The 19381-nt window shown below is 49.0% G+C and overlaps 1 protein-coding gene across 3 annotated transcripts in view; it reads right to left on the bottom strand.

Annotated features, from left to right (window-relative positions):
• Positions 1-2248: 2248 nt before the first annotated feature.
• The window catches only part of lmx1bb (LIM homeobox transcription factor 1, beta b), a 43784-nt gene continuing 26651 nt past the window's right edge, over positions 2249-19381 (bottom strand). For all 3 annotated transcript variants that reach the window (XM_062451892.1, XM_062451891.1, XM_062451890.1), the window contains 6 exons: positions 9349-9581; positions 7407-7582; positions 6726-6803; positions 6280-6346; positions 4624-4785; positions 2249-3369 (listed from right to left, as the gene is read on the bottom strand). In XM_062451892.1, the coding sequence (XP_062307876.1) occupies positions 3212-3369; positions 4624-4785; positions 6280-6346; positions 6726-6803; positions 7407-7582; positions 9349-9581 (874 nt within the window). In that variant the 3' untranslated portion in view covers positions 2249-3211. The remainder of the gene's footprint in view (positions 3370-4623; positions 4786-6279; positions 6347-6725; positions 6804-7406; positions 7583-9348; positions 9582-19381) is intronic.

Raw genomic sequence — 19381 nt, 5'->3', positions numbered from 1 at the left:
TCTCTCTCTCTCTCTCTCTCTCTCTCTCCCTCCCTCCCTCCCTCCCTCCCTCCCCTCCCTCCCTCCCTCCCTCCCTCCCTCTCTCTCTCTCTCTCTCTCTCTCTCTCTCTCTCTCTGAGGTTAGAAGTGTGGGTGACAGGAAAGGAATCCTCTCTCCGGTCTCTCTCTCTCTCTCTCTCTCTCTCTCTCTCTCTCTCTCTCTCTCTGAGGTTAGAAGTGTGGGGTGACAGGAAAGGAACCCTCTCTCCGGTCTCTCTGTCTCTCTCTCTCTCTCTCAGGAAAGGACTCCTCTCTCCGGTCTCTCCCAGCGAGCAGCCTGTCTGGTGACACACGCGCCCTCGAGGCTCTGAGAAGACAACTGAGATAAAAGTGGCAGACACTGGTTACAAGCCTCCCCTACGTAAACCACACGCTGTGGAAAATGCCCACAAAAACACAAAGAGGCACTTCTACTCCGCACGTGGACGGGCTGTGAACTCAGAGCACCACAGCCCACAGACGGCTGATTGTCATTGACCCAGGCTATAATTAATTGGGCTCGGCGCGTTGGGGGAAAAAAAAGTAGTCTTGGTTTAATTTTTGGGTTAAGAAATAATTCATGAAATACATATGAAAGGGCGTCCACAAAGTCATAGAATACGCAGAGAAAACAAAATCTGAGAGGAAAAAATCTGTTGTTTTAGGTCCTGCCACCTTGTGCATGTGTGAAGTGTGTCTTGTAATTGGAGCGGTGGACACGGCGATGGGCTGTGCTGTGTGTGCCGTCATGCTGCGTCCATAAGAGGCTATGTCTGGGAAAACACCTCCCTGTTCATCCGATACTTCTGATAAACAAACAGGGGTCACACTCGCGCTGTTTAACCGGAGGAATGTGGGTGAAAATGTCAAGTGAAAAACAGGGATCACAAGTCGACAATTGTCTCCTAGGTGGAACATGCAGGATTTTGGTAATCTAATGAAAATATTGTCACTGAACTAATTTCCTATGCGGTGCCAGAAGGGTAGAGCAGTGTGTGTGTTTTCAAGTGTGTGAGTGTGTTCAAGTGTGTGTTCAAGTGTGTGTGCGTGTGTGTGGTTGACTCAGGTTTCAGCGGAGGTGTTCTCTCTGAGAGGGGGCAAGGCGGCCATGTTTGGGACCAGGCTGGGATGCAGAACAGGGCTGCATAAAGACCAGGCATACAGACCAGACAAGACTTCAGACCAAAACGCTCATTTTTTCATTACCGAATAGAAAAAGCAAAACCATGGATTTGCTACAGGTTCCTCTGTGAGCTGTGAGTTGATCTAGTCCGACTGGAAGGAGGATAACCTGACCCACCCCTCTCTTTGACGTGCAAACACAGCCCTGTTTCCCGCATGTTTGCTGTGACTAAAGCTGCTTATCCTCTTGTTTGTTGCGTCGCGCACTCCATCATTCTCAAACACATTTCCTGTCAACTCCATCATTCCAGCACACATTGCCTGTCACCCAGCCTGCTACCAGCAACCACTTACAAGCCCGTACAGATTCTCGACCCCCCGCAGAAGTTTGGGCTTGGGGGCTAAGCTGAAGGTCCCTGAATCCACCTCCCCCCGAAAGAGTCAAGACCTCAGTCAGGTGTGTGTGTGTAGAACACACACCTCACTGCAGTCAGGTGTGCACCTGTATCGGTGCATGACACAAAGCTGCAGATAAATAACCAAGACATGTCTATCGGGTGTAGGCGCAGGTGGCGAGCTGTGGAGGTGTAGAGCGTGAGCTGTGAGGTACTGTACGTGACGCTTGCAGGGTGTTAGGTGAAGATGGATGTCTGTGCTCTACCTCCCACCACCTGTGATGTCAGATCTCTGACTGGATAAGGCAGATATACGCAGATATATGGGGAGTCAGGTGGCTGAGCGGTGAGGGAATCGGGCTAGTAATCCGAAGGTTGCCAGTTCGATTCCCGGTCATGCCAACTGATGTTGTGTCCTTGGGCAAGGCACTTCACCCTACTTGCCTCAGGGGAATGTCCCTGTACTTACTGTAAGTCGCTCTGGATAAGAGCGTCTGCTAAATGACTAAATGTAAATGTAAATATACGGCTTGCCTTAGGCATCTCAATGCTAAGTAGCACATACACACACACCCTTTCTCTTTCACTCTCTATCTCTCCCCATCGCTCTCTCTCTTTCTGTCTGTCTTTGATAAACCATAACTGGAAATAGACACAAACATAAAAACAAACCTTGCAATGTTAAGGAAATTCATAAAATCATCAGGAGAAATGTGTGTTGTTTATTCGTTGAACCAATCGACTTTGGTAATTTAGCGACTTTTGAATTTTGAAAATGCACATTGGATAAATTCCCTGGTCTGTAAGAAATAAATAGCACAATTCTGATCATTTACAGCTTGGTTGAAGTGAAGTGATTGTGATGCCTCACAATGATGCTCCATAATGAAATGATGCTCATGTACTTACTAATAGCTTAATTTCTTTTCTTTTTTTAAATAGAGTTTTTCATTTCCATGAGACCTCGTAGAGCACGGTACAGTTAAATAAATAGAAAGCTTTCCATTTTAACATGCACATCAAATTAGCTGGGGAAAGTATTTACATTGAAACAGTCACTACATATCCACCGACATAACTCCTCTTTTTTCTGGACAATTCTCCCTCTCACACACACACTCTCTCAGAAACACACATTCACACACTTACATCATAAGTCTATGCTATTAACACAGTATCTTGTCTTAGGGCTAAATCTATCAAAGGGATCGGAATACAAATGTGGAATGTAGTTTACAGGTTAAACGAGTCCAAGCAACAAACATCTCAACAACTCACAGGATGTGATTTTTTTTTTTTTTTTTTTTTTTTTTTTTTTTTTTACAATGAATTATGAGTTCATGCATCAGAAGCCAGCCTGTGATATTTGGTTTTAAACTTGTCATAAGTTGCTTAGACCTCAAATACTAATTTTCTTGTTGCTAATAAAGAAAGGAGTGGCATGTCTGTGACAGTCAGAAACAAATATCTTAACAATGAACTCTATAAAAAACACTTCCTTTTCTCAGGAATATTTGACTTTGAGCATTTTGAAGTCAGACGTATGCACATTTTCCTGGAGCTGTTTGTAGGAATTGTTGCTCTGTTGGTCGAGGGTGCGGTGTGGAAATTCCTTGAGGCAGAGATGAAAACAACAGTTTCTTAATCCTACAGATTGAGATCTTCATCCTCTGTCTTCATGAAGCGAAGTACGAGTTCTGCATGGAATAGAGTCGGTCGATGGGGTTTCCCACGCGAGCGTGCAGGGAGTTGATTTCCGAGGACGCCATGAAGCAATCGCTAAGACTCGTTAAAGATGTGTCGCTGTCTATGTCATGGAATATTGAATCATTTCCTGTGCAGAGAAAAGGTAGAACATATATAAGGTCCATGGCTCGACAAACACAAACAAATCAAAATGATACAAACACAATCTCAAACCGCTCTAAGAGTTCACCAAACACTTTCTGTGATAACCTTGTAAATCGAAAACTGCCCTGATGGTTAGTGAACGCCATTACAATTTTTAAAACTGTCAACAGAACTCATTTGTTAGTTGACCATTCTGGGACAGAGCCATGGCCTTAGAGAAGGACTACAGTCTTCCTCCTCAAAGACCATCTTAACGAAGAGCTTTTCCGGACGTCATATTGCCTCCTCAAACCGTCTCTTTCTGTTATTATCCTGAAGGGAGTTGTTTACTTGATTACACTGTGACTGTTAATGACGCTGTTACACAACTCAGTGACAGAATAATGAGCAAGAGCTTTTAACGCCTTGCCAATATTGGTCCTCCTCTCATTCTGGGGAAGGATAATGAGACTGGGATCAGGGGTTGTCGCTACTACAAGGAACAATTGGGAGGGTTAGGAAACAATATGAAGCTCAGGATTACAGTAGGTCTCCTTGGGGTTTAGTGAAGATGGTTTATTCAACCACAGGGTCCATCCTTTGGGTGTATCGTTTCTGAATTACAGTCGAAAATACAACAATAAAGCTACTGCCGCAAGTCATAACACATTCCGGAAAGATTGCCGTTTTCTCTCACTACCCCCTGTGATTCTCTCCTCGTCCCACTACTCCAACACTATCTGACGGTCATCACATGACGTTTGCGTCCCGATGCTGCGCGCTACCAAACTCTGTGCTGTTTTGACTCTTGATTCGCCGTGATCCCACTGGATTACGGTCGCGCTCTTTGGATTATTATTACCGGATTACAGTACCACTCTTCCCAGAGCCGGCACTGTGTCCTGTCCCGCAGGATCACGAGCCGCGCCGCCGAAACCATGCGCATGCTGAGAGACGCTGAGGTACTGAGGACTGGAGGAGGAGGAGGAGGGGGGGTAACTGAACATCTTGGGTTGATTTAAAACTTCAAAATAAACCAGTGGCCTGTGAGTATGCTTGTGTCATCTTATTTGGGGAGGGGGGGGGGGGGGGAGGGGGGGGGGGGAGGAGGGGGGGGGGGTGAGGCAGGGGGGGGGGGGGGTGCTGGTGTGAAGTGTGCACACAGCCTGAACCATGGAGCTGTGGCCTGAACACTTGTCCCACTCTGGGGAACATGTGTGTGTGTGTGTGTTAATGTGTGTGTGTGTGTGTTAGTTACCATATGGGTTCATGTGGTCTCCTGGCATCTGGGGAGGGGTCAGGCCCTGCTGGAAGGGGTCCGTACTGTAACCATTCTGCTCCATGGCAACCAACTGCTGTTGGGGCGGGCCCAAGGGCGTGAAGGAGTTCATCATTCCCTCCATCCGATTGGACATCACCTCTGCAAGACAGCCAACCGGGGAGGAGGAATGTTAATGTGACCATTGTAGGAAAAGTGTTGCCATGGCAAAGCTGTGTACAGCAGTGAGTCTGGGAGGCCGCCACTACACCTACGAGACTAACGCAGGGCCCGTCTCCATGGAAACCCTCTCTGCGCTGTGGTGCGGCAGCGTTCTGCCAGAGTTCCTTTCTCCAGCAGGGCTCATCGCTCTCTCAGGGGTGAGTGTGGGTCACACACAGCCCTGAGGCCTGGTCACACACAGCCCTGAGGCCTGGTCACACACAGCCCTGAGGCCTGGTCACACACAGCCCTGTGGCCTGGACACACACAGCCCTGAGGCCTGGACACACACAGCCCTGAGGCCTGGACACACACAGCCCTGAGGCCTGGTCACACACAGCCCTGAGGCCTGGACACACACAGCCCTGAGGCCTGGACACACACAGCCCTGAGGCCTGGACACACACAGCCCTGAGGCCTGGTCACACACAGCCCTGAGGCCTGGTCACACACAGCCCTGAGGCCTGGACACACACAGCCCTGAGGCCTGGACACACACAGCCCTGAGGCCTGGACACACACACCGTGGCATCTCCCCCTCTGCTGCACCTGACTGGGAACACAGCCGCCCTCCTCCACCTTTTCATCCTCCTCCCTTCCTCGTATTCACCCTCCTCCTTCTCTCCCTCCCCATCCTCCCCCTCCTCCTTCTCTCCCTCCCCATCCTCCCCCTCCTCCTTCTCTCCCTCCCCATCCTCCCCCTCCTCCTTCTCTCCCTCCCCATCCTCCCCCTCCTCCTTCTCTCCCTCCCCATCCTCCACCTCCCTCTCCTCCTTCTCTCCCTCCCCATCCTCCCTCTCCTCCTTCTCTCCCTCCCCATCCTCCACCTCCCTCTCCTTCTCTCCCTCCCCATCCTCCCTCTCCTCCTTCTCTCCCTCCCCATCCTCCCCCTCCTCCTTCTCTCCCTCCCCATCCTCCCCCTCCTCCTTCTCTCCCTCCCCATCCTCCACCTCCCTCTCCTCCTTCTCTCCCTCCCCATCCTCCCTCTCCTCCTTCTCTCCCTCCCCATCCTCCCTCTCCTTCTTCTCTCCCTCCCCATCCTCCCCCTCCTCCTTCTCTCCCTCCCCATCCTCCACCTCCTCCTTCTCTCCCTCCCCATCCTCCACCTCCCCTCCTTCTTCTCTCCCTCCCCATCCTCCCCCTCCTCCTCCTCTTTTCTTCCTCCCCCTCCTCCTCCTCCACCCCCCACTAGAGAGGGGGAGGGCAGGACAGAGGTCACAGGTCATCACTATCGTCTCCTCCCATGTCTTCACATGTTGCCTCAATTAACGTTCCCCACAAAGCTGTGGTCTGCAGCCTGGCTCATCCTGGCTTTGTGTTTCACGGGCAAGGCCACGTTTAAACTGGGCTTCCCCTATCTGATGTGTTGTACCTCCCACCTCCACTGCAAACGCACTAGTGCGTTTTGTCCAGTCAGTGTTCGACGTGACGCACCTTGGCCGAGTCTCTGGGTGTTCTGTTGTTCCTGTTGCTGCTGCTGCCTCCGGGCCAATTTCTTCATCTGAAGGAAGGAAGGCATGTTTGTGAGTAACTCCCAGCGTGAACAGGCTCTCTGGGGGGACTGCATGGACAGAGATCTGACTGTGAGACATCAGGGGTTTGGAAGATAACATCGAAGAGGAGGGCGTCTACATCTCAAGACTACAGCCCTGCTCTTTAACTTTACAGAGCTGAAAGGAATGCGGAGAGAAGTTTAACGTCGAGAGGTGATAAATAATTAGTTGACCGCGTTATTGTTGGGTCTGCCCTGTCAGTACTTGACGGAATAGCGCTGCAGTAAATTAACCAATACAGAACAAACATTTTCTAATCACGTTCTACTGTAAATCTTCAGTGTAATTCATTCATTCTTCTAACAGTCTAGGTGGACTTCATCTCACCTTGGCTCTTTGGTTCTGGAACCACACCTGGACCACTCGAACACTCAGCCCCGTTTCCGCGGCCAGCGTCTCCCTCACCTACAGCAGTCAAGACAACACACTTCCAACATCTTCACGGGAACACAAACTCCTGCGCCGCAGATTGAAATCGTATGTGTGCTTTTGTGAAGCCTTGGCTGGTATCCAAAGCGTGGGCTTTTTGCCTCTTTTATTTGCTTTGATTTCAGTAAACGTTGAGTTAATGTACTGGTCTCTCGGACTGCTTGGTTACTGGCTCTTCAAAGCTTTGGAGCGGGCGCAGAGTTTGCTTTTAGGGCCTAGGCTGGGGTTTGGATGCAGTCCTTTGGAGAAGGCAGGCTGTGTAACACAGAACAGAGAGACGCCTCCCACTTCAAAGCACTCCTCGGCCATCTTTTCCAATTTGAGAACTTGATTTGTGAAAGAAACTACTGTACCGTAGGCCTCATGCGGGCATACATTCAAATATCCACATGGCCACTGTTTTGTGATACACGGTAAATACCTGCATCTACCGCCAAAATAAAAATAAAGGGTTTTGTTTGCTGTTTGTATGTCGCTTTCGATAAAAGCGTTTCGTAAGTCGACAAAATGCAAAAAACGTTAATCAATTCCTCATCCAGACCCAGGCAGAGCTAGAAACTGCTGTGGTTTTTAACTCACCTTCCGGCAGGGTTTAGAGGACACCTCGAAGGAAGCCTTGAAGGCTCGTCTCTGCTGGGTGGTCAGGATGGTGCGAGGCCTCTTCGGCCTGCGGGGGTCCTTCCCATCATCCCCCTTCCCGGAGCCCCCCGAGCCCTTCTCCGGCTTGATATCCAGGTCCTCATCATCGCTCTTCTCTGCAAACACAGAATGTTTCCACCCACGTCAGTGCAGGTTTGAGCCGACTACAGACCTGACAGCCTTCTGATGAATACGTAGCCCTGCTCGTTTCAATTCCATTTTTGTTCGCCGTCCGCAAGTGCATCCACAATAAAAAGAGACACATGTGGTTTTAATACTTTGTTATCGGTTTTTTTTTCAGAAATAGAATAGGCTGCATGCATGATTAGACTTTCAGAGAGCAGTGGAATATGAACATTTGTCATTGGCTGGACACTGTTGCTAGTAAGTCACTGCACTCAGCTTTGTCTGATTTACACCAAATCAATCTTAGATAAAAAATCCCTACAGAACACATACACCACAACATGAAAGGGCAGCATGTGCACACATGGTAAAATTAACTCATGATATCGGTGGAAATGTAAAATCTATAAAGCATAAGTCACATTTGTGCGTCTCTGTATCAGATCCTAACAGACGAGGGATATGTTGTGGCTTCACGGTCCTAGGAAGTTCTCAGGAAACGAAGATATCTGAAAAACAGTTTGCGTCAGTTTGATGAATGGACGGGACTGTTCAGCGTCTCAGGACTGGCTTGCATGGGAGGTTTACAATCTCGGAGACACTAAAGTCATGGCCTTAATGATGAAAATAGCCGTGCGCATGTACGACATGCAGTCTAAGTACTTAACAATGCTTTCTAATGAAACGACACCAGAACACCAAGCCTGGGTGGGTGAACTTCCAGAGCCAGAAGTTCTATTCAGTGATATGTAAGTGTATACATGTTTTCCAGCGTAACCCTTCACTGATGTCTTGTGTCATCTGGCTCTACTGGGCCTCCTCTGTGTACGGTGGGGGGTAGATAACAACTCTGCTCTAGCCATACATTTAGTCGGACGCACGCTGAGGTTAACCACTGTTCCTCCATGTCAACATTGCCTCCGTCTCGCGCTGTGGCGCCCGTGGCCCCCGTGATACGACGGGACAAAACGAGGCGAGGAAGTAAAACAAATATTCCTGTAAGTTGACAAAAAGTTGACACAGGCACAGACGCTTCTGATAGATTCCCGTGCCTGTGTGTGTGTCGTTTAAACGAGAGCCAGATGGGGGAGAGCGGTGAGTCTTGGCGGAGCGCCTTGTGGTGAAGAGGCGAGGGGAGGAGCACTCGGAAGATAAGACGCCTGGCGTGGTCGATCCTCCAGCAGAAAGGCCCCAAATCCCTCTGTCACTCACCACGATACTCTGGTCTAATTCTTTCCAGCACGAGAATCCGCCAACACAGGGACGGGATGTTTCATTCGGGGGGGGGGGGGGGGGGGTTCTAGGTTGTCTTACAGCTACCTACTGTCGCGTGTAAACCCTGGCACCCTGCCCACCCCCCATGCCTACTCTCACAGAACAACATAATAATATATTCGTTCAGCAGTTTTATCCAGTCAAGTACAAAGGAGGCCTTAAACCGTGCGACCATCTAGATCTGCAGTCAAACGCTCCACCAGTGACCTCCACCTATCCCCACAGAAGCTCGATCAAACTATACTCATGTAGCACATTTCATACCACGACGCAACACAATGCGCTTCCACAGAGGGGGAAAAATGGGGGGGGGCGATACAAACAGTTATATTTTACCCACATTTTCCAGAGGGAAGCTAAAAACCAGCTCCAACCTTCCCTGAAGCCGTGTGTTCAGACTTCCTGGGTGGGAGGGGGGGGCCTCTAGCTGAACCGTCTGCGAGCGTGACACCCCGTGGGGGGGAGGGGGCGGTGACCTCACCTGAGTCCGAGTCTCCGGGGCTGACGGAGCCCAGCAGCTCTTTCTCCTTCTCGTAGTCGCTCTTGCAGAGCAGCTGGCCCTCCTTCAGGACGAACTCGTCTCCCTTCCTCAGCGGGCGCTCGCACACGCAGCAGCAGAAGCAGCCCAGGTGGTACACGCTCTCCAGCGCCCGCATCACAAACTCTGTGGGGGCGATCTTTTCCAGGCAGCCGCTGCACTTGGCCGCGAACAACCTGGACGGAGATGGACGAACACGAGCGTTATCTTTTTCGTTTGTCACGTGTTTTAATGACATACCAAAGAGGGGGGGAGGGGGGAGGGGGGGAGGGGGGTTGCAGTTGTATGTTCTGCCACTGAGCTGTTCTAAGACAAGGTCCTCTGGTTAGAGAACCTTTACCATGACAGATCTACAAAAAGACGCACATGACACACATCTTTTTTTCTGGGATCGGCTAGTTTGGCCTGATCGCCATGGCTGGGTTGAGTAGGAGACAGTTTCGTGAAGCAGCTGGTGAGCAGTCTCTGTGATGAGTCAGAGAAGGTAAGATGGCAGGCAGTGATAGCGGATCATCTGTTCATCATTCCAGTGGGGCTTGAAGAGGTACATGTCTACCTCATCTCTTCCGTACCTCGGCTATATAATGGAGGGAAGTCCGAGCTGAAACATGCTGGCTCATCTCCAACAGGGATTCTGTCTCGTGGTCCAGATGCCTGCCAGCCATGCTCTGACAACCCTTCCTTCTGCTCTTATTTCTAAATCAGGTGGGTGTTTCTGTTGTTTTACGAGTGGCTGGGAGGTTTCCCCCTCGTTCTCTCTGTGGTTTATCTTGTCCAGCCCTATAAAGCTGGGTGTGTTAGTGGGATCTTTGTTTGCATTGGTTTGGAGGACTTGGATCTGCTTGTGGTGGGCCTCTAATTTATTATGCAAAGCGAATAGAGGCAGAGTGTCAGGAAGAGGCAGAGAGGGAGGGAGAGGCAGAGAGGGAGGGAGCCAGGGAGGTAAGGAGGCAGAGAGGCGGATATGGTAGGGAGTCAGATAGGCAAAGAGGCAAAGAGGGTAGAGAGATAGGCAGTGAGAGGCAGTGAGAGGCAGGGAAGGCGAGAAACAGGCAGGCAGAGAGGCACAGAGTCAGACAGCACAGTAACTGACATCATCTGCTAGTCCTGGACAGGGATGAGTGATAAACATGACTGTGTGTAAATACAAGTGCATCGCAAACCAAAGGCAGGTTTTGTTGTGGTAATACAGCTGCGAGGCGCACACTGAGACATGACTGGGTGCGTGTGTGCTGCCTACACGGCTTCAGATAGCAGCTGAACACACTGCACAAACCACGGCAGCTTTGCTTGCTGTCTTTGCCTCACTGTGTCATGTCTGTGTGCTGGCTGTCACACTGTTGTTGTGAGAGCTCTGGCACCAGGAAGTGCACAATGCTACCCAAGAGCCATCTTCATTACCATCAGCCAAAATAAACATGGGATTTGGGGAATTGTTTTATTAATATATAACTGAAATACAGGCAAGATTACTGTCTGTTATAATCTAGTTTTTGATTATTTATTTTAAATTGGCCCAAAAAGAGTTTGGAGTTTATTACAGTAAACTCAACAATTTAAACACCTCAAGGATAATCTCTTGCAAAATTACTTTTTGCAAGTTTAGCAAACAAGAAGATTTGTCATGTAACCCTGACAAGCTGATCTACTAAACAAGTGACTAACTGTGACTACTTCAACAAGACATGCAACTAACACAAAATAATACCTAGAAAAAAAACACAGCCAGATGATCAACAAAAGGAAATACACAAAAAATGTGGGTTTAAAAAAGTAGTGCGACTCTGTCAATACTGTGTATTAATGTAAACTAAAGTAGACTTGGTCGAATGCAAATAGGCATCCCTGGCAGGTCTTACTGCTCAGTGAGAACAGCAGAAGGTTAGGAGTTTGTGTTGTCGTCACTTTTAGCCCGTTTTCCAAAGTTCGCTCAACGCCGAAGCCCTCCGGGTTATCCAGAGATGTGTTGAGACTGGGGGGACATGGGACTGATGATGCTGTCACCATCCCACAACCTACGCTCTAATGTCCAGCTAATTATTAGTGGTTTAGTCTAAAAGGCAGAGGAAATGACTTGTTAGCATGGTATTGATATGTTCTGGATGGCGCATTCACCAACTACCGGTTCCCCTCAAATCTTCTCACCCAGATGAAAACGTTCTCATTCAGCCTCCGTTTCCCCTTTCTTCTTCCTCCTCCTCGCCCCCTTCTAATCTCGTAAGCCGTTATTTTTCTATTTCCTCTCTCTGTCACTTTGCATTATTTTGGGTGCTGTAATTCCCATTGCTCCGTTCTGGAATCTTCCTGTCCCCGCTTTGTGTGGAGTTCTAATCCGGACTCTTTCCCCGTAGTCGGCCCCTGTTCTCCCTCCTCCCCGGGGCTCGGATGCAGCATCCACGCATGACGCCACCTCTATGGCAACCACTCCTCCACAGGAAGGCCAGGGCCACTCCTCAGATGGTCAGAGAGAGCCTTTTCAGAGGCTGGCTGCAGAAATAAATCCTTCTCTAAGGAACAAGGGGAATTAGCAGGGAGCAGCGGACTAGGGATTTAACCCTACCTCTCTCCTTTGAAAGGCGCAGTCATGCCGACTCCCGTAGCTAGCCACAATCAAACAGGGGAGGGGGCGTGGGGCGGCGTGGGAGGGGAAAGGGGGGAGCGGGAGAGGAGAACACAGCCCCTCTGAATGACACAAGCGCTGGATTGTGAAGCGGGCTAATCCCACTTTAATACCTTTCCAAGTTCAGCTCCTCAAGAATGCTTTAAAACAACAGTGTGTGGGCAGCGAAGGATGACCAGGGGGGAGGCATACCATTCAGCCTCCACAACATGACCTGATGAGAGGGCCGAGGGCCTGGGCCGAGGGCCTGGGCCGAGGGCCGACACGCCAGCAGAGCACCAGGGGGAGAAGATGTGGAAGGCTCACTGGGCCTGATACTTAGCCTAGCATAACAAACACACAGACAACCGGAGCAGTGCTGACACACCAAATGGTGACCGAGCGCCTCCCAGACAAGGGAGGGTGACGTGACTGAGGTGGAGGATGCGGTCACCGCGGTGGTCGTCGGCTCCCCTGGTCCGGTTTGTTTACTCAGGGCAGATGAGAGGACGGGCTGACCAGCAGAGCCCGGGGGATCCATGTCTCCTCCCTCCAACACCTGAGCGTGTGCATCGAGCAGAGAGACACTCCTGTCTGGATCAATAGTGGCGTTTGAGTCAGCTCGACACAATATTTACCCAGCCTCCCATCCACCGGAGCTCATAAGCAGAGGAAAAGAGCTAATCTCAGCAGATACCTTGAAGAGGGCTCCAGAGGGAACGATTATCTCCTTCAAATCCTTTGTTCACACACTCCCTGGCTTCAACCAGACGCTTCCTAGAACTCTCTCGTTCGCCGTGTCAAGCCACAGTGCGTAAGATGTTAAACCGTACCTTAATAAACAAAACAGATTGGCATCACCAGACCAATCCACCAAACTTCAATAAGTGCAACAACTGAATACACCTTGCACCACTTTAAAAGAAATACAGCTCAAAATGAATAATACCTTTTTGTCTCTGAGCAAATCTTGTTAGATGAAGATATGCATATAAAAATGATTGGTGAGAGGCTTAGCTCAGAGACACCTCCGGTCGTTTCCACTCCCCTCCTCCTCCTCCCTCTTCCTCCTCTTCCCTCTTCCTCCGTCTCACAAAGACTCTGGAAGAGCATGCCCTTTCCCTTTGAACAGATTACAGGCAACTTAAAGTGTGACAACATCTAAGCCTTCACCACATGGCGCCGATGATTTCCCACTAAAGACATTACTCTCTGCGCTCCTGCGGCCGTGATAAGCATCGGCAGGGCTAGGTGACATGAATTAGAGGCAGCCGAGCGAGGCAGAGGGAGGTACGGACGAGCCCCTGGCCCTGATAATCACGCTACGTTTAGCAACACGCGCTCCTCTCTCACCTTCTACCCCCTCGCAGGCGCTAAGCACTCGGAGAAATACCGCCAGCAATCGGAGGAAGGGCAGCCAAGGGGTGATGATGTCACCGCATCCACCAACCCCCCCCTTCAAGAGACAGGCGGAGGATCGGGATTAGCCTCCAAAACAGCTGTAAACCATCGCTTTGAAGATGGCCTCCCCTTGTTCCATCATGGACAGCTACGATCCCCTGTCTGAGGACGGCTTCTGGACGGAGCAGAGGAGCCGTGCGGTAGTAGCCGTCAGTCGGCGGGGAAACTGGCAGCGTGGCAGGAGGCTGTCTGGTTTACAAGCCGCGGCGCGAGCCTGATCGGTCAGGACAGGCGGGGAGCTCCCGGGGTCCTGTGAGCGCGGCGGGGAGAACGGCCTGTCTGAGGTAGCGGCTCGGAACAGGTCCGGCTCGCAGCGGACACACATGGTAAACACACAAACATTTGACGCCCAGATGTGGCGAGCAGATGAATGAAGGCCGATTCTTTTCAACTTCTTCTTGACGTTCTGAAAATTGACGTTGGGAACGTGGAGCAGAGCTGACCCTTAGATAAGGTGTGCTTGCGCACAGACCCGAAAGAAGGGCGTCCCAAACATGCCTGCCTTAACACGGCAGTGTTTAAGTGTTTGCAGTGACTCAAAGGTAGAACACGGGGGGGCGGAAAGAGATTAGCCATGAGATCAAGCCTTCACTAACCTACAACTAGTTGTTTTTCTTCTGAACAGTAAGTTAAGATAGCAGACCACGCGTCACAGTAAAGACGATCGTCCCAATAAGACGATGTCATGCTCTCAGCATCTCCAATGTGCGGCATGCGTAACAGTGGCAACTCACGAGGCCGAATAAAACACTTTGTCCCTCCCATGCCGTGGATGAGCCGCACTCCGCTTTAAAAAGCTACTTAATCACCCCGGCTCTCTCACAGCATTAGCATAGTAATGGCCTTTAAATAGAGGCTCTTTGTTTTTTAATTAAACTCCCAGCAGGTTAAAGCAAAGCACATTAACAGGAGATGTCCACACCAGAAGATGCCTGTTCTCCTCTTTGAGGCTCTGAAGACCAGTGTTTGCTGCCGAGCCGTTTTCCACCAGAAACGTCGAGAATAAAATGTCTGTATATCAGTTAGATTTGATCCGGTTAAATTCTATTTTTATTATTATTAATGGGAAGCAGCCATGGTAGGCCCTGTGCAGTCACTCTCTAGTCATTCATCGTCAGTTGGATGGATCTCATTTCACCCCCATTGGTAAACATTTGATCACTTCGTCTCTATGACAGCATTACTTGCTATGTGCTTATTGTTCTCTTTAGACAACTCCAGCGTGAACTAAGACTTTAATAAAAATCTGGATCAATGAATACTGAGCTTTGCTGGATAGAGAGATTGATGTTGATCAGGTTTGTGTGTCTGAGCTGCACTATGAGTGTACTGGAGGACTCTGTCATCGTCAAACAAAAATCTCCACTCTGAGCAAACAGGCAGGACTAAGCTGGTGTTAAGGTGTGTGTGTGTGTGTAAGAGAGAGAATGTGTGTGTGTGTGTGTGCTGGGCAGCAGAAGAGGCTGGGTACACAACTTTACAGAGTAGAGAGAGAGAGAGCAAGCAGATCTGCACACACTGTGTTTAGTCAGCTGTACTCTCTGAGAGCGGGTCCTCAATGCTACACCAGATCTAAGCCCTGGCTCCATGTACACAATACCATCCTTCACTCCTGGCAAGAGTCAACACGTAAACACACTGTAATTACTCTGGCAGAACTAAGACCACCTGTATTAAGCGTGTTAACAACAAATCAAATTGTGTTTGCACAGCCCTGGCAGTGTCACTGGGGGATCCACAGATGTCCACAGATCAGCACCTCGAACCAAACTCTCAGAAAAAGAAAAAAAAATATTCTCAAAGAAACTTGGAGAGTAGCAAGACAGTGACGGAAAGCCCTTCTCCAGAGATGGTGACGCGGAGAATCGCAGACCATTGGCTGACCATATTCAGGCTTCATCCATGTTGCCATGCTATCATGCTATCATGCTATCATGTTAGCAGACCTCTCCGTTAGCTTTGTGGCTTTTCTCAACCGAGCTATTCTGGGGAAGAGTGTGATGTGCTGTAGAGCTAAAGGCACACAATCAAGATGTTTTCTGGAGCTAAAGGCACACAATCATGATGTTTTCTGGAGCTAAAGGCACACAATCATGATGTTTTCTGGAGCTAAAGGCACACAATCAAGATGTTTTCTGGAGCTAAAAGGCACACAATCATGATGTTTTTTGGAGCTAAAGGAACACAATCAAAATGTTTTCTGTAGCTAAAAGGCACACAATCAAGATGTTTTCTGAAGCTAAAGGCACACAATCAAGATGTTTTCTGGAGCTAAAGGCACACAATCATGATGTTTTCTGGAGCTAAAGGAACACAATCAAGATGTTTTCTGTAGCTAAAAGGCACACAATCAAGATGTTTTCTGAAGCTAAAGGCACACAATCAAGATGTTTTCTGGAGCTAAAGGCACACAATCATGATGTTTTCTGGAGATAAAGGCACACAATCATGATGTTTTCTGAAGCTAAAGGCACACAATCAAGATGTTTTCTGGAGCTAAAGGCACACAATCAAGATGTTTTCTGGAGCTAAAGGCACACAATCAAGATGTTTCCTGGAGCTAAAGGCACACAATCAAGATGTTTTCTGGAGCTCCAGCTGCCTGTAACCACCATGGCCTCCCCGTGACAGTGGCAGAGGACTGGCTCATCATCTCCGGCCTCTTCTTCCCAGCGCTCAGCCTCAAATATTCATGAACTCACACAGCCAACGTGCAGAAGTATGGTCTGTGGTTTCTATGCATATAGCTGACGGATTCCATTTCGAAGCAACCGTCGAACAACAACAGTAAAAAGTACAGATAGTTTGGTGATAAATTCTTCACAAATCATTTGGGAGAAGTAGGAGGAAGTATCAGATGTCCTGCCTCAGCGCTGAGACGGTTAAAAACCAACATTCGGAGCGGAGGGCTTTCTAATTACTGTTGACCCCTGTGGGTCTGGGACTAAGACATAAAACAAACAGTCATATGAGGTGATCTAAACCGGAGGCCTGCAAATATGCAAAGGCTGGGTCCGGCATGGAGCATCACGTAAAGGTTTCTTCTCCCAACATCTAATCTGTGGGCCGACACAATATTAAGATGGCTTTGGAGCCACTTGTGACCCAGCTGTTCACTAATGAAAAATTCCAGAGCTCCGCACCCCCTTTGCCCGGACCCTGCCCTGTCCATCTTGAGTTTACCAGGCATGAAAAGATACTGGATTCAATAGGTGGACAAGAAGGGGGAGAGAGGATCTGGAGGAAAGCTTGTGTGTTTAACCCCTCCTCTTCCTCCCATCCTTAGAATATTGGTGTGCAGTGGAGTGTTTGCAGAGGGCTTTAATGGGCAGAAATGACCGGGTGATTATTGTGGTGGTGGTTTGCTAGGTAAGGGCTTCTGTTTGGTCAACAAATATTCAATCCAAGCCTAAAATGAGTCTGGAGAGGAGTGTCTTGATTTTAAACTATGTACAAGAGACATAGGCTTGTGTGAGCTTCCTTTTCACAAATTCTCAGATTGCATCGATTGGTCTGAAACCATATTGACTAAACTAAGGCTGGCCCATTCAAGGGGCTATTTAATAAAGTACAAATAGGATATTCTGAATCTTTTTCAAAAGAAAGTTTGAAGACGGTCCAAGAATAAATAAAAAAATGACATTAACTTCACATGAGTCAAAGAATGATTCGTGGACAAGCATGTTTCTAAGTCTTAATGGGAGTTACTGTTTGTGCCAGAAGTCCTATGGTGAGATATGTTTGGCTAGGGAGCCTACATCGACCAGAGATGCCTGAGATCCTGTAGAGAGGAGGATGAGGAGAAGGAGAGGTGGAGAAGGAGAGGTGGAGAAGGAGGGGTGGAGAAGGAGGGGTGGAGAAGGAGAGGTGGAGAAGGCAGGGTGGAGAAGGAGAGGTGGAGAAGGCGGGGTGGAGAAGGAGGGGTGGAGAAGGAGAGGTGGAGAAGGAGAAGGAGAGGTGGAGAAGGAGAGGTGGAGAAGGAGAAGTGGAGAAGGTGGGGTGGATAAGAGGAGGAGGAGAGATGGAGGAGTGGGTGGAGGAAAGGAGGGGGCAGGGAGGAGAGTGGAGCAGGAGGGAGAGAGTCAGGGAGGGAGGAGGAGGTTCATCCTAAATCTCCAGGAGAAACCGATCACCGATGGACCTCTGGGGAGATGAGCTCTCTGACAACAGATCATAAAAGATCTTCCCTGCGGGAATATCAATATCAGATATTCTCCTGAATAGCCACAAGCTTAGGACCTTAGATGAGCACCACGAAGGAACACAGAAGGAAAGGGAGAATGCCAGACAATGAGAAAGGGAACGCAAATGAAAAACAAACACTCACATTCAAAGACAGGATGTTTAAGCACCCAAAGGCCAGGGATTAACACGGCGATTATAATCAGAGTAGTATATTTGAATTTTTCTGACCAGCAGGCCCCTTCAAAAGGCCTTAATCCAAGATTAGCAGGTGTTATGCTAAAAAGCTTCTTTTTTTTTGTGGACGTAGTTACACTAGCCAAACAAATATGTCTTTGAGTGTGAAGAGCTGGCGAGGATGTATGGCCGTAGTCATGGAGACCACATGGTAGCTGGGAGCAGGGAGGGGCTAGAGGAGAGAGGGGGGGGGGGTTTGGAAGCCGTTGTTGGAATGTGTCACACAGACAGAGGGACGCGGACCACAGAGCAAACCTAAAACCTGCTGTTTCACAAAAAAAAAAAGAATAATCTACTCAACTATTCCACTTAGCTGGAGACCACCTATAGCTAGCCTCCCGACCTGGAGAAAGGCCATGGTGAAATCAAAACTGCTTTTCTGATCCGTTTAAGAGGGAAAGAGGCAGAGGTTGACCAACAAAGATTCATTCATCATATATCGACATAAATGACAAGACACACTGTTCAGTTATATGCTGTTTGGTAGGCCAGCAACGGCGATACTGTACTACTCCTTTAAGGAAATATAAATGGCAAACTTTTAAAGCCTGTAAAATAAAAAACAACATCAAAGTATATCACTGAGAATTAGCAGTATACATACAATATATGTGAACTCATATTTGAGTATGGTGCCAGAGTTCAATGTGTTGCTGTACGTAAATGCTCCAAAAGAACAATACAGAAATTGTCTTATATTTCACATGCTTGCAGAAACTTGTATGTTGTGATCTTCATTGGAGGTATTTTGTGCGTCTAATCTTGAAAGGGATTTTTGTTCTCAATGTTACCATCTTACATTTCAGTGAATCTATTCTGCATGTGGCTGTTGGAGATCTGATGGTCTGATCCTACGCACACACACACACACACACACACACACACATGCACGCACACATCAGGTATCCTGTGAATAACCACACAGCTACAGGAAAATCGTTTGGAGGTACAAATTCAAGCCATAGGCACATCACTCGTCCATACACTCCTCCGGGCCCTCCTCCCCATACACACACTCCACACACTCTCCTCCCCACACACACACACACACACACCCACTCTTCTACACCCTCTCCTCCTCATACTCCTTCACACACTCATCCACCCAGTCCTCCTCTCCAGCTGCCCACGCCTCCAGCACTCAGCTCCCCTCACCTTCCCACCCCCCCTCCCGCCCCTCCCCCTCCCTGGGGAGATGTGGGATCACATCACTGCTGCTGGTATTTCCTCATCTCTCTGGCGCGCGGCGTCTGAGCGACCAACTCTCCATCTACCGAGCCAAACGAGGCGACTGCTAACGATGCTAAATGCTAGAAAAGAGCTTTGGAAAAGCTTAGCCAGCACCCAGTCTGATCTCTGCATGTCAGAGACAGGGAGATCAGCCCTCTCACACAGAGACAAGGAGAGCTTTGATCGGCAGATTTGACACTTCCTTCAGCAGCTGAAGTCTCATTGTGTTCCAGGGCTTCGCTCACGTCCTGGCCCCTGCCTGGTACG

The sequence above is a fragment of the Osmerus eperlanus genome, chromosome 25, assembly GCF_963692335.1.
Source record: "Osmerus eperlanus chromosome 25, fOsmEpe2.1, whole genome shotgun sequence".
Taxonomy (NCBI): domain Eukaryota; kingdom Metazoa; phylum Chordata; class Actinopteri; order Osmeriformes; family Osmeridae; genus Osmerus; species Osmerus eperlanus.
The sequence above is the reverse complement of the archived record's forward strand: the minus strand, read 5'-3'. Positions and strand labels throughout refer to the sequence as shown.